Here is an 11,533-nt window from a genome sequence, read left to right on the forward strand (position 1 = left end):
TCTCTTAATCATAAGAGAATAAAAATTTAACAAAGTAAGGGTATTTACTTCTAAGAAATTTTCGAAGTATTGTCAACTAAAAATAAGGACCTAAATGTTATTATAACATTTTATAGGACTTACAGTAAGTACTCATATATCAGGGGCCAAAACTATTTAAACTCGTCTTCAGTCTTCTCTTCAACTTACATCCAAACTTGCAAACTGTCGGACAGTTTCTCGCTCACAAAACAAAAACAATAAAAATAAAAAAAACACTTAAATGAAATTACAAAAATACTCCTCCCCGTTTTGACTCGCCACTAAACTCGCTTTTAACTCTCTCTCTCTCTCACACACACACACACACACAGACGCGAACTTTTTTTTTTTTTTCTAATTAATGGAGGCGACTGAGGTTGGAGTGGGCGGGTGCGACGACGTTCTCGATACGGCCGATCCGCCACGTGTTGGTTCCACCGTTGACACTGCCTCCGCAAGTGTTGGAGCTAGGTACAAGCTCATGTCGCCGGCCAAGTTACCGATCTCGCGCTCGCCCTGTATTACGATCCCTCCTGGCCTCTCTCCGACGTCTTTTTTGGAGTCCCCGGTTCTTCTCTCTAATGTCAAGGTTTGTTTTTGAGTTTACTGCTTTGTGGGGTTTTGGTTTTTAGGTTCTGATTCTGTTTGGTTGCTGAGGAATTGAGAGAAGTGGGGATTTTTTTTTAAGGTTAGGGTTTGGTAATTTTGGGAGTTGAGCATGTTTGAAGTTGAAAGATGAGGTTTTTAGTTGTGTGGTTGCTGAGAAAGTGGGGGAAAATGGGAGAAAGTAGAGTAAAATGGAATTTTGTCTTTTAGCTTAGCTGTTGTTTGGTTCGGTTGCTAATTGAACAGTGGAAAGGATTTTTCTTCTTTAGTTCAAGATCTGGTCTGGTGATGTAGATTAAAGTCAGCCAAACTTGGCCTTAACTTTCTTTTTTGGGATATCAGTGAAGTGAAGAATTTTTCCAAATGTTGAGATTCAAAGTTTTGATTTTTGATTTACTGTACAGTGACTAAAATTTGATTATGACATAAAGGACGGTCTAACATTTGGCTTCGTGTCAAGTTTTTGGAAGTTTTACTTGTAATGGGTATATTGATGTACAAGTGTGGGTTTAGTGGAGAATTTTGTAGACTTGAGTAAGGTGAGTTGGGTTTAATTGTGAGCTCCAAGATGCTCATTTTTCTGGTAGATATTCGAACTTTGTTTTATTATATTTTGTTGGTTATGTGTCTCAACGATTAGATATCACATATGGTTGTGCTCATGTTTGGGACCTTAACAAGATTCTGATGCTTGTCAATACAATACTCTCTGTATTGGCACATTGTTGTCCAGGTGGTGTGTTCTCCAGAATATGGCTTTTGTTTAAGATTCTTAACCTTTTTCATTTTATAATGCCCAGTTTTGTTTTTTCACATAATGATGAATCTTCCTTTCGTTGGTGGAGCTGGTTGGCCTTTTTGTTTTTTATTTAACAGTGTTGTTGGCCGTACAAAGAACATTTCCATTTTGTATGTAGAATATGGAATAAATGCCTTTGTTGACGTGGAGTGGATTATATTAGAATTGTTAAATTTGCTGTGATGACAATAAGAAAGAGTAGGCTAGATTGGGCTAGGAAGCATGTGGGTCAAGACAAAGAGGAGATATATGATTGTGAAAAATTTAGTCGAGATATGACCTCAGATAGAGATGAGATGTTGGAGAGAAGTTTCATAGAGCAAAGCACGGGTAGTTGTGTATGTGGCTGGGTAATTAGATATATATGGATAATGAATACAGGGATTTTACTTTCTCTTGTTTAGGAGTTTCCTTTAGAATCTCGCTTTGCTGTAACTTGAATTTCTTTGGTATTATATAGACTTGCTAGAGTTAGTATGTTTATATTGGATGATTGGGTGAGTTCGCTTTAAAAATTTATTGATGTTGATTAAAGCATATCTGGATATCTGCTAGCAATTTCCTCTTTGTGGATGGATGTGAAACAGTTATATTGAAATCATATCTAAGTTACTGGCTGATCCTATGTCTAGGAATTGCAGTGATGATGCAAATATCCTGTATTTTCATTATCAACTCTGATGTTTTTCTCTCTTAATTAGTTTTTAAATGAAGAAGCTTTGCAAGTTAATTCTATTTGCTTTTTTTGGTTCTTGTAGGCTGAACCTTCCCCAACAACTGGTTCACTTTTTAAACCTCAGTCAGTTCATGCAACTGCCGGTTCCGGTACATATTTGGCTACAACAGTTTGTTTAAATAAGTCAAATGAAGGACAATCCAATTGTTTTGAGTTTAGACCCACTTCTAGATCAAATATGGTATGGCCTAATGATTTACTTATATTCATATTAACCTTCTATGATTGAAATCTGTAAACAACATTTCAGTATTACTTGTTTAGGTGTTGATAATTGACTAGTTAGTTAGTGAAGACTGAGGTTATTTTTAACTCTGCCCGGAGATTTGATATTTCAGAGATATATTTAGTGTTTTTGTACTTTGGTAGCTAATATTATCATGAATAATTTATCGTGGTGATCCTTGCTTATTTGTTTGGTCTAGTACTAGAATTAGTTAATGAATATTTAGTGTGATTTCTAGTTATAGTTCTATGTTTTTCTCGGTGCTGCAAGTACATCTGTATTTGTCTTTTCTGATAATATTAGTTGAAGGATGGAATAGGAAGGAGATAGATGAAGCAACCTTTGGACCTGAATTGCCTTCTCTTCTCTATCTGAATCATAATTACTAAGATTGATGTGCTTATTTTGTTCAGTATACCGTTCACAAGTATTGAATACTGTGGTAATGAGTTGTCACTTACAAGTCTTTCATCTATTTCAAGGTTCCTGCAGATCTTAACTGCCAAAGAAGTGAGCAACATATGCAAACACAAGGTCAGTGCCAAAATCTGCCCCTTGCTTCACCTACCATTAAAAGTGAGATGGCCGTCTTGTCAAATGAGTTGAATCTGTCAGCACCTCTTCAGATGGGTACTTCAGGGGCTACTGTGCCTCTTGAAGTTGATGCAGATGATCTAAAGCAGATAGGGAACCCAAGTAGTATGATCCAGCCATTACATGCTGACTATAAAGGGAGTGGGTCTTCTGTTCCAGCTGATGATGGATTTAATTGGCGTAAATACGGTCAGAAGCATGTTAAAGGGAGTGAATTCCCACGCAGTTATTACAAATGTACACATCCTAATTGTGAAGTGAAAAAGCTATTTGAGCGTTCTCATGATGGGCAGATAACAGAGATAATATACAAGGGAACACATGATCATCCTAAACCTCAACCAAGCCGTCGATATTCTGCTGGTACCATCATGTCCATCCAAGATGAAAGATCTGACAAACTTTCGTCTCTAACTCGTCGAGATGGTGAGAAATAAATTTCAAAGTGGTTTGTGTCTGTTGTTATTTTATCCAAAGACTGATGTGCCTCTTCCATTCTGTCCTGTATTTGGCATATTAGATAAGTCACCTAGCATGCCTGGTCAGATGTCACATACCATGGAGACAAATGGCCTATCTGATCTGTCACCTGCAGCTGCAAATGACGATGGTGCAGAAGAGGCTGAGGGTGATGATGATGATCCATTTTCAAAGCGGAGGTATTATAGTTCAATAAAGACTCATATGCATTCACTAGTACATCTAAATATTTATCTAATCAGGATGTTTGATATTTCATCGAACAGAAAGTTGGACACCATGATGGCTGATGTCACTCCAGTGGTCAAGCCCATCCGGGAACCACGTGTAGTTGTTCAGACAGTTAGTGAGGTTGATATACTAGATGATGGATATAGATGGCGCAAATATGGACAAAAAGTGGTGAGAGGAAATCCTAATCCTAGGTATGAGTTAATTTTGATAATTATAGTTGTGTATTCTCATTAATTGATTAAATCTGTTTCATCGTTGATGACAATGGATCTAAAATTTAACCAAGTTTGTTTTTAATATTTCAAGTCACACTTATGCACAACGTTCAAGTACTTTTTAGTTGCTGTTTAAAATTTAGCTTAATTTGCAAATTTTGTATTCTGATATTTTGATAATGTATGTAATTCAAATGGATGTACTTTGTGGTTCATGTGCACAATTGATGTTCTGGCCGTAAGTGTTTTTCACCTGCACTATGCTCACAATGGAATGCAGGAGTTATTACAAGTGCACAAATGCTGGATGCCCGGTTAGAAAGCATGTGGAGAGGGCATCACATGATCCAAAAGCAGTTATAACAACTTATGAGGGGAAGCACAATCATGTTGTACCTACTGCAAGAACAAGTAGTCATGACACTGCTGGACCGCCAGCTGGGGCTGGACCCTCGAGGATTGTAGCAGAAGAAAGTGACACAATTAGCCTTGACCTTGGGGTTGGGATCAGTTCTGCTGCGGAGAATAGATCAAATGAGCAGTCACAGGCACTGCATTCTCAACTTGCCCAAGTTCAACCTCATGCTAGCAGTTCCAATTTTAAAATAATTCAAGCAACCCCAGTGACGACATATTATGGTGTCTTAAACGGTGGCATGGATCAATATGGTTCAAGAGAAAATCCCATTGACCGGCGTAGAATCAACATTCCACCATTGAACCATTCTTCTTACCCCTATCCTCAAAACATTGGAAGAATACTTATGGGTCCCTGAATTTCTTCTCACGACGCTGATGAAAATAAAAATCAAAAAAAGTTGCTTTGAGTATTTCCTTTTCTTCCTTTCAGCTAGTAAGAAAGACAAAAGGGGATAGAATCCTGTTTGGAAAGCATGAATTTTCTGTATGTGATACTTGCCGTATGGGCTGATGATAATGGTGTTGTTAAATGCCGCATTTGCTAAAAGGCCTTCCCACTTATAAATGTTTACTGTCCGTATTAACTTCTCAGAGCTCAATGCTGTGTACAAATGTGAAACTGATACTGGTATTATTTTTCTTGAAAGAAAAACAGTATTGTAAAACAAGTTAGGGAAATGGAATTTGTAAGAAATGTATTCCATACGGTGTTTTTGTATGAACTTTTGAGAGAAGTAATCGAGACTATTAATGTTGTGTTACTTTGTTTTTCAGTTGCAATTTGCTTCTGGTCCAGATGATGACAAAATGTAGATCATTGAATTCAGATTACTTTGTTGTTTTGTTAGGGGACAAGGACCAAAGCAACGATAAACCTTGCTCTCTGGGATGGTCCAAAATAACTGTTTTCTGGTGCATGTGAAGCAACTTGGCAAACAGCTTTTCACACACACATTAACACATTATAAGGCTGTTCAGCAACACACAACACAAATCCTTAAATTTTCAGAACAAATAATAATTCCATCTTCCTAAAACCAGTTAGATTCAAGGGATGTTTTAGTATTAGAAAGTTATATATTAAAATAGAAATTTAGCAAGTTTGTTTGAATTTGATTGTTCAGATCAATTTGAACTTGACTGATTTTATAAAAGCATATATTCTTTAAAAGTGTTCCCAGAATCTCATTATTTTGGGAAAATATACATTTTGAATAAAACAAAAAAACTTAATTCAACAAATGGTAAAGAGAACAGAATGTTTCATTTATCTTTGTTAATCCAAAACATGTCATTATTACTTTAACATTTTCTCATTTCCAAACCAATGTATTATATTACTCATACTGGAAAAAAGTAATGTGTTTTATATAGGATTTTTATCTTTAAAACATACACCACTAGTATTTTTTTTTTTTTCAAGAAACCTTATTAAGATTTTTATCTATAAAAGAATTTTAAAACGGTTTTTTATGAATTAAACTTAAACCACTCACGGACATGGAGTACTACCTCTTTCCTACCCACTAACTAGGATGTGAAACCCATGTGTCTTATAGACGAAGTGATCGCCAACTCCAACATCTCCATGTCTAGGATTCTATGGCACAATGAGAGTTCAAGTAGTGAAACATTGTGTGACGTTATTACGATTGCCTTGACAAAGTTGAAGAATACCAAATGGGCTGTCATAGTTTGCCGGACAATTGCTAACAAGGCAGAATGAGCATATGAAGATTGTGATTCAATCAGAAGTAGAGGACTGCAAGAGGACTGCGCTCCAATTCCAAAAATTTGATTGTGACAAATCCCTGTGCTGTTCTTTCCTGCTTTGCCAGTCGTATCCTGACAATCAGTAAATTTAGTTCTTGTAGTGTTATCAGCAAGTGTTTTTTTCTGTTTAGGAATTGGTTTATAGTTTTTTACTTGTTTTTAGTTATTTTTCAACAAGGCTTGCTCCATTTAGGTATATAAAAGAGCATACTGTTTGCAGAAAACAAGAAAAATGTTGAACTTGGTCACCAATGTATCACTACATCTTGCAAAACTCAAAACTCTAGTCTAGCTGCAACATAACATACTCTAGTCAGTACCGTTTAAGCTATTCCGAATGCCGTTTATTAGTCAAACTCTTAATTCATGTAGTAAACAAAATGTAAGACATTTTGTAGAGTGTTGGGAAGCCGGGAAGCTAATTTATTTAGCAAAAGGAAAACCATACTCATACAACAGCATCAAGCTATAAGACAAGAAATAACATGATATGCTTCCAAAAGTTCTACCTCAAAAGTCATAAACAAAGACCTGTGAATATCCATCAATCAGAGTGGCCTATCAACTCCATGCACAAGAAGTGACTATAGCTTGGTTTTTCCAGCCAAGAAAGAGTGCCCCATCTCTTTCTTCAAGCGTGTATTTGTTGTTGTAGCTCTCCAGCAGAGTTTTGATGGTTGCATTCACAACAGGACTTAATGGATAAGGTGTAAACCCTGCCATCAGGAAACGGTATCTCCACTTGCCTAGAAGCTCATGACGTTCCACTCTGTCAGGTCCTTCACATGCTATAATGTTGACAATCTCCCGGGCCAGGCAGTGCTGCTCAACATTGATTCGATCCTTGTGATCTCTTGGTAGAGCAACATCAACTGATTCAAAGATAGCTGCATAATGATTCATTGTCTCAAGGAAACGATTGAAAAATGGGGCAGTATTTGTATTCGCTTCTTGTTCAACAAGAGTGACCACCTTAGGAGATAAGCTCTTCGCCAACCTCAGAAGTCTGTCTCGATGATTCAGGGTGCTCACACTTTCATCTGGCATGTGGTGTAGCATCAAAGCAAAATTCACAGCAATAGCTTCACCAGGTCGAACTCCAAGGTTTTCAAGTTGGATATCGGAGCCCGACATTGCAGCAGGATGGAACTCGAAAGGTACCTTGTATGCTTCTGCCAACTTTGACAGTCTTTTGCCCACAATTTCAAGTCCTCCTCCCCTGGCATAAGCTGATGTTGAATCATCAATGCCTGTAATTCGGACCTTTGGAGGCCCTCCTGGCCGAGAAGCAAGAGCAATAATAAGTATGATCCACTGGGTTCCTTGTGCAATTTGAAAATCAATTATGTGGACTTCACTTTCATCCTTCATGGCTTCAGCAATTGCTCCATTTGCTGACATATATCCAAACTTGAAGTATGGGCATATTTCGTACAGTAAGTGCATGTATGAGAAGAGTTCAGCACTAGCAGGCTCTTTGCATCTCAGGGCTTTGTAGATAGAACTTCCTGTGGAGGCTAACTTTGCAACAAGCCCCTCCAACATGTAAGCTCCTAAACGTTGGACAGGCTCACCAGAAACAGACACCATCTGGCGTAATTCTGTCATCAAACATTCGGTTGTGTACATATCACTATTCTCTATAGACTTTGCACAACTGCAAAGCACCTCTCTTAAGTCTCCTCTGGACAACATCTCAATCACGTAGTTCCACTTTTCTGACTCTGGCAAGATTTGGAGTCCACTTGGACTGCTGTTGCTGTATACGTCACAGTTGTCTGAATCAGGTCCAAGCATAACACTTTCTAATTCTTTTATCTTGTGCCTCAGGTCATCCTCATCATCTATAACACAAGAGTCATGTACTGGTGACTGGCTAGTTTCGTCAGGTGAATGTTTTAGGTCCGAGGCGTACAACTGAGAGTTTGGCCATGAACTTGGGCTCTTTGGAGGTGAAAAACTGGCAGTAGATGGAGAATTAACAGCAGGGTAACCACCTGTTCCGGAGGAAGAATCAAGGGTGCAGTATTGTTCAAAAGTCTCCACAGAAAGGTGCGCTCCTTCACTGCTATCATCAGAGCATAAGCTGTGGTCTAAATTCTGAAGGGGAGGCCTAACAAACGAGGTTACCTCTTGCACGGGCTGGTTGAAAAACTTCTGACTCCCATCTGAAAATGTATGTTTCTGAGATGTTCGCATTGGATAAGGCTAATTCTTTGATCTATAACAACAAAAGGAGACTTCGGCCTGAAGCAAACCAGAAAAGTTCAGGCAAGAATTTTCTCAAACTTTGGTTACTCTACATAATGTATTCTCATCATCACTTAGACATGTACGACATACCAACTTGATGTAGAATATATATCAGCAAACTAACATATTCTGCAGGGAAGGTTAAACCAATTATCATACAAAAGGAAAGACAATCTGTGGATCAACATTGGTAGACACGAAAAGGATAAGTCATGAGAAACAAAAAACCACATTCTTAGCTCCAAATACAGAAACCCTGGCCAATCAAACATCAAAATAGAGGCATCTTGGTCCATGTATAGGCAGTTCCAAGGGTAATGATGAAAACAGAAGAAAGAAAAAAATAGCAAATAGCTGAAAAATATGTTTTGGACTCTAAAATTTACTCAATAGACATGATTTCTCATCTCAATTAGAGTGTTCTAGGACAAGTACAGATCACAAACACAAGCAGATTAACTTGCAAAAGGGCTAACAAGCTATTAAAAATCTTATATGAAGAAATTCCCCAAAAACTCCCACCTAACTTGGAGGCTTATTGATTGGTTTGGTAAGCGAAGTCTTGTACCCAGAATTCATTTCCTGCACTAACATCTGACAATTTAGGTTATTATATTACTGGAACGGTAATGTTACAGGGCTAGTTTCTACCCATTTGATCATTGTCAAGATCTGAACAAGGTAAATATGACCATGATCTAAAGGAAGAAACTGGCTCGGCTCAATTACCGGGCCAGTAAGGAGATATGACCCAATTATTTGTACCCAAAGAAATGAAACAGTTAAAGATGAAAAAACATTGCAGACTATCTTTCTAAAGTATCAATCAAAGATTCTAGACAACATTAAAAAGAAAAAAATAATCTATGATGATTTCAAAAGCTCTGAAAAAAACAAATTCAATAGAGAAAATTTTCATTTCTAAATCAATAACTTCCCCCAATCTCTTTGTAAAAAGAAAGGAAAGTTCTCACTCTGCCCCCCAACTGTAAAATCATAAAAAGGAGAAAATTTCAACAGAGATCATCCATGACTTCCAGCTTCATGAATCCCAAAACTGACAAGCAAGTGAATCAGAGATCCTGAAAGGCTTCAGTAAACAAGTAAAAAGATCAAAATTTTCTAAACAAAAACCACATAGCTATCACCAAAACACAGTCAAACTCAGTAAAAAAAAAAAAAACCATTAAACAAGCACAAACTCACAAGAGTAATCTCCAAAACCAGCTGAAAATCAAGCGAAAATCATGATGAAATGAACGCAAAAGGAAAGGGTTTTAATCTGACCTTATGTTGAACCTTGTCGTGCTTAAGATTTGGCGTTTGATTCCGATTCAAAGATGAGACAAAGATCTGCAAATATCCATGTCTCTGAGTTTGTTTAAGTACGATCAGTGGATGCATCTTTATTATAGTAAAACACTTTTATCAAATAGTCTCCTTTGTTGAGCTAATTACATATATGCCACTCACCTGTAAACCTCAGCATTTTGGCGTCACCTTTTGCCTAATTAACATTGTAATTATGTGATTAGATTCAAATTAATCTTCTATTATGTGAAAATTTTTAAGTAATTAGTTACAACGACTTCTTCATTTCTATATTTATACATAAATAATAATGAAGAAAGGTTTTCCCATCAATAAATAAATAGAGCAAAAAATAAATATTTGATTTGCTTCCACTTGCTTTAATTTAATTATAAATGATGAGTATTAAAATAGGTAAATAAATTAGTGTATCATAATAATTAAATAATTTTTAATTAAAGATGAAATAAATAATTAAATTATATTATGATATATTAATTTATTTGCAATGATTTATATTAATTATTTGTATATATAGTATTATTCACAAGATTAGATTTAAGTCAAACCTGAATATGATTTGATTCGAATTTAACTTAAATTTATAATACCCAATTCAAATTTATTCAAATTAGTTAAAAATATTATTAAAAAATCATTAATAAGATAAATAATATAATAAATAATATCATTTTAAAAAAATTTATGTAAAACTATTAAATTAAAACTCTAATTAAATTTTAATTTCAATCAAATCAAATCAAATATCAAATTGAATTATTCAATGTGGTTTCAACCCTACTTACTCATTTTCTTTGTGGTCAAATAATGTGTTACACGTTAGTTGAATATTAATAAAAGTTTGAGTCATAATTAGCCCAAGAGTTTACTCTTTAAAGTGTCAAGATAAATGCATAATTAAGGCATTAATGGAGGCTTAACAGAGCCGCCTTTGAGAGCTCCAATGGGAACAAAGACGAGCTTTGGGACTAGCCGAAATTTGAGAGGGGAGGGAGGGAGTCCAGAGACCAACGTGTGGGTAGGAGAAAGATGATGAATGATAAAAAGGACCCACACGGTTTAATTATTTATTTTATTTGATCGATTTTGATTCTTCTTTTTCATCTTAATTAAAGTGAACGCCTTTCGACTTTGTTATGATGGTCATTGCCGTCTCTCCCTCGTCATCAACATGAACATGAAACCAACTATTTATTTCATGAATATCCTTTGATTTTACTACGCGTTTTCCTTTCCCTTATTTTATTGGCCTTCTAGATGGGTTTGTCGATCCCCATATGCCTTTGATATTCAAGGAAGAAGCACATTTTGGTAGTTATAAATGTTTATTATCTTTCTTATCATTGTTATTTTGATTTTAGATAGATTTAATTCACGAACGAATATAAAGATAGATTTAATCTTAGTTAAATTGAATTTTTTTTTTTTTTTATAATTAGATACAACTTGAGTTAGAAAAAAGTTTGTGGGTGATTTCAATTTGAATAAAAATTATAATATTCAAATTCAAATTTATTTAAACAAGTATATAATATCATCGAAAAACTGTTTATTTGCACCATTAATATGATAATCATTGTCGTTTAAGAATAATTCATTTACTTTTGTAAGTTATAAATTCAAATTATATTGAATTACAGTAATCCTTAAATTCAAAGACAGGATCTTGATTTTATTTGTAATTTTAGAATGCAGAAATTTTACCATTAATGGAGATGTTATAATCAAATTATGTTGAGTGGCGCACTTCTTTATCTTCCAATATTGATGCCAACTTAATGCTTTTCAGATTGTCTCTCAATCTCAAAGGATCCCAAGAAAGTAAATCCCATCTAATTGAATAC

General features: G+C 35.6%; 2 protein-coding genes across 13 annotated transcripts; one reads left to right on the forward strand and one right to left on the reverse strand.

The window, feature by feature from the left end:
* Nucleotides 1-235: 235 nt before the first annotated feature.
* On the forward strand, nucleotides 236-5,092 carry LOC123227476 (probable WRKY transcription factor 20). The gene is made up of 6 exons (XM_044652291.1): nucleotides 236-610; nucleotides 2,185-2,343; nucleotides 2,871-3,408; nucleotides 3,503-3,641; nucleotides 3,729-3,887; nucleotides 4,192-5,092. Exons 1-6 carry the CDS (start codon nucleotides 383-385, stop codon nucleotides 4,685-4,687), a joined length of 1,719 nt encoding a protein of 572 aa, XP_044508226.1. The 5' UTR covers nucleotides 236-382; the 3' UTR covers nucleotides 4,688-5,092.
* A 1,412-nt stretch (nucleotides 5,093-6,504) lies between these two features.
* On the reverse strand, nucleotides 6,505-9,788 carry LOC123222805 (scarecrow-like transcription factor PAT1). 12 transcript variants are annotated; one of them, XM_044645828.1, is made up of 4 exons: nucleotides 9,645-9,731; nucleotides 8,448-8,486; nucleotides 8,235-8,351; nucleotides 6,505-8,169 (listed from the first exon to the last, which is right to left on the reverse strand). In XM_044645828.1, exons 3-4 carry the CDS (start codon nucleotides 8,270-8,272, stop codon nucleotides 6,666-6,668), a joined length of 1,542 nt encoding a protein of 513 aa, XP_044501763.1. In that variant the 5' UTR covers nucleotides 8,273-8,351; nucleotides 8,448-8,486; nucleotides 9,645-9,731; the 3' UTR covers nucleotides 6,505-6,665. The 12 variants fall into 12 exon arrangements, 11 of the variants coding, with proteins under 11 accessions (XP_044501763.1, XP_044501786.1, XP_044501709.1 ...); XM_044645851.1 differs by having other exon boundaries at nucleotides 8,235-8,325; nucleotides 9,645-9,723; XM_044645774.1 differs by lacking the exon at nucleotides 8,448-8,486 and having other exon boundaries at nucleotides 8,235-8,272; nucleotides 9,645-9,788.
* Nucleotides 9,789-11,533: the final 1,745 nt, after the last annotated feature.

This window comes from Mangifera indica, chromosome 1 (genome assembly GCF_011075055.1).
Source record: "Mangifera indica cultivar Alphonso chromosome 1, CATAS_Mindica_2.1, whole genome shotgun sequence".
NCBI lineage: Eukaryota > Viridiplantae > Streptophyta > Magnoliopsida > Sapindales > Anacardiaceae > Mangifera > Mangifera indica.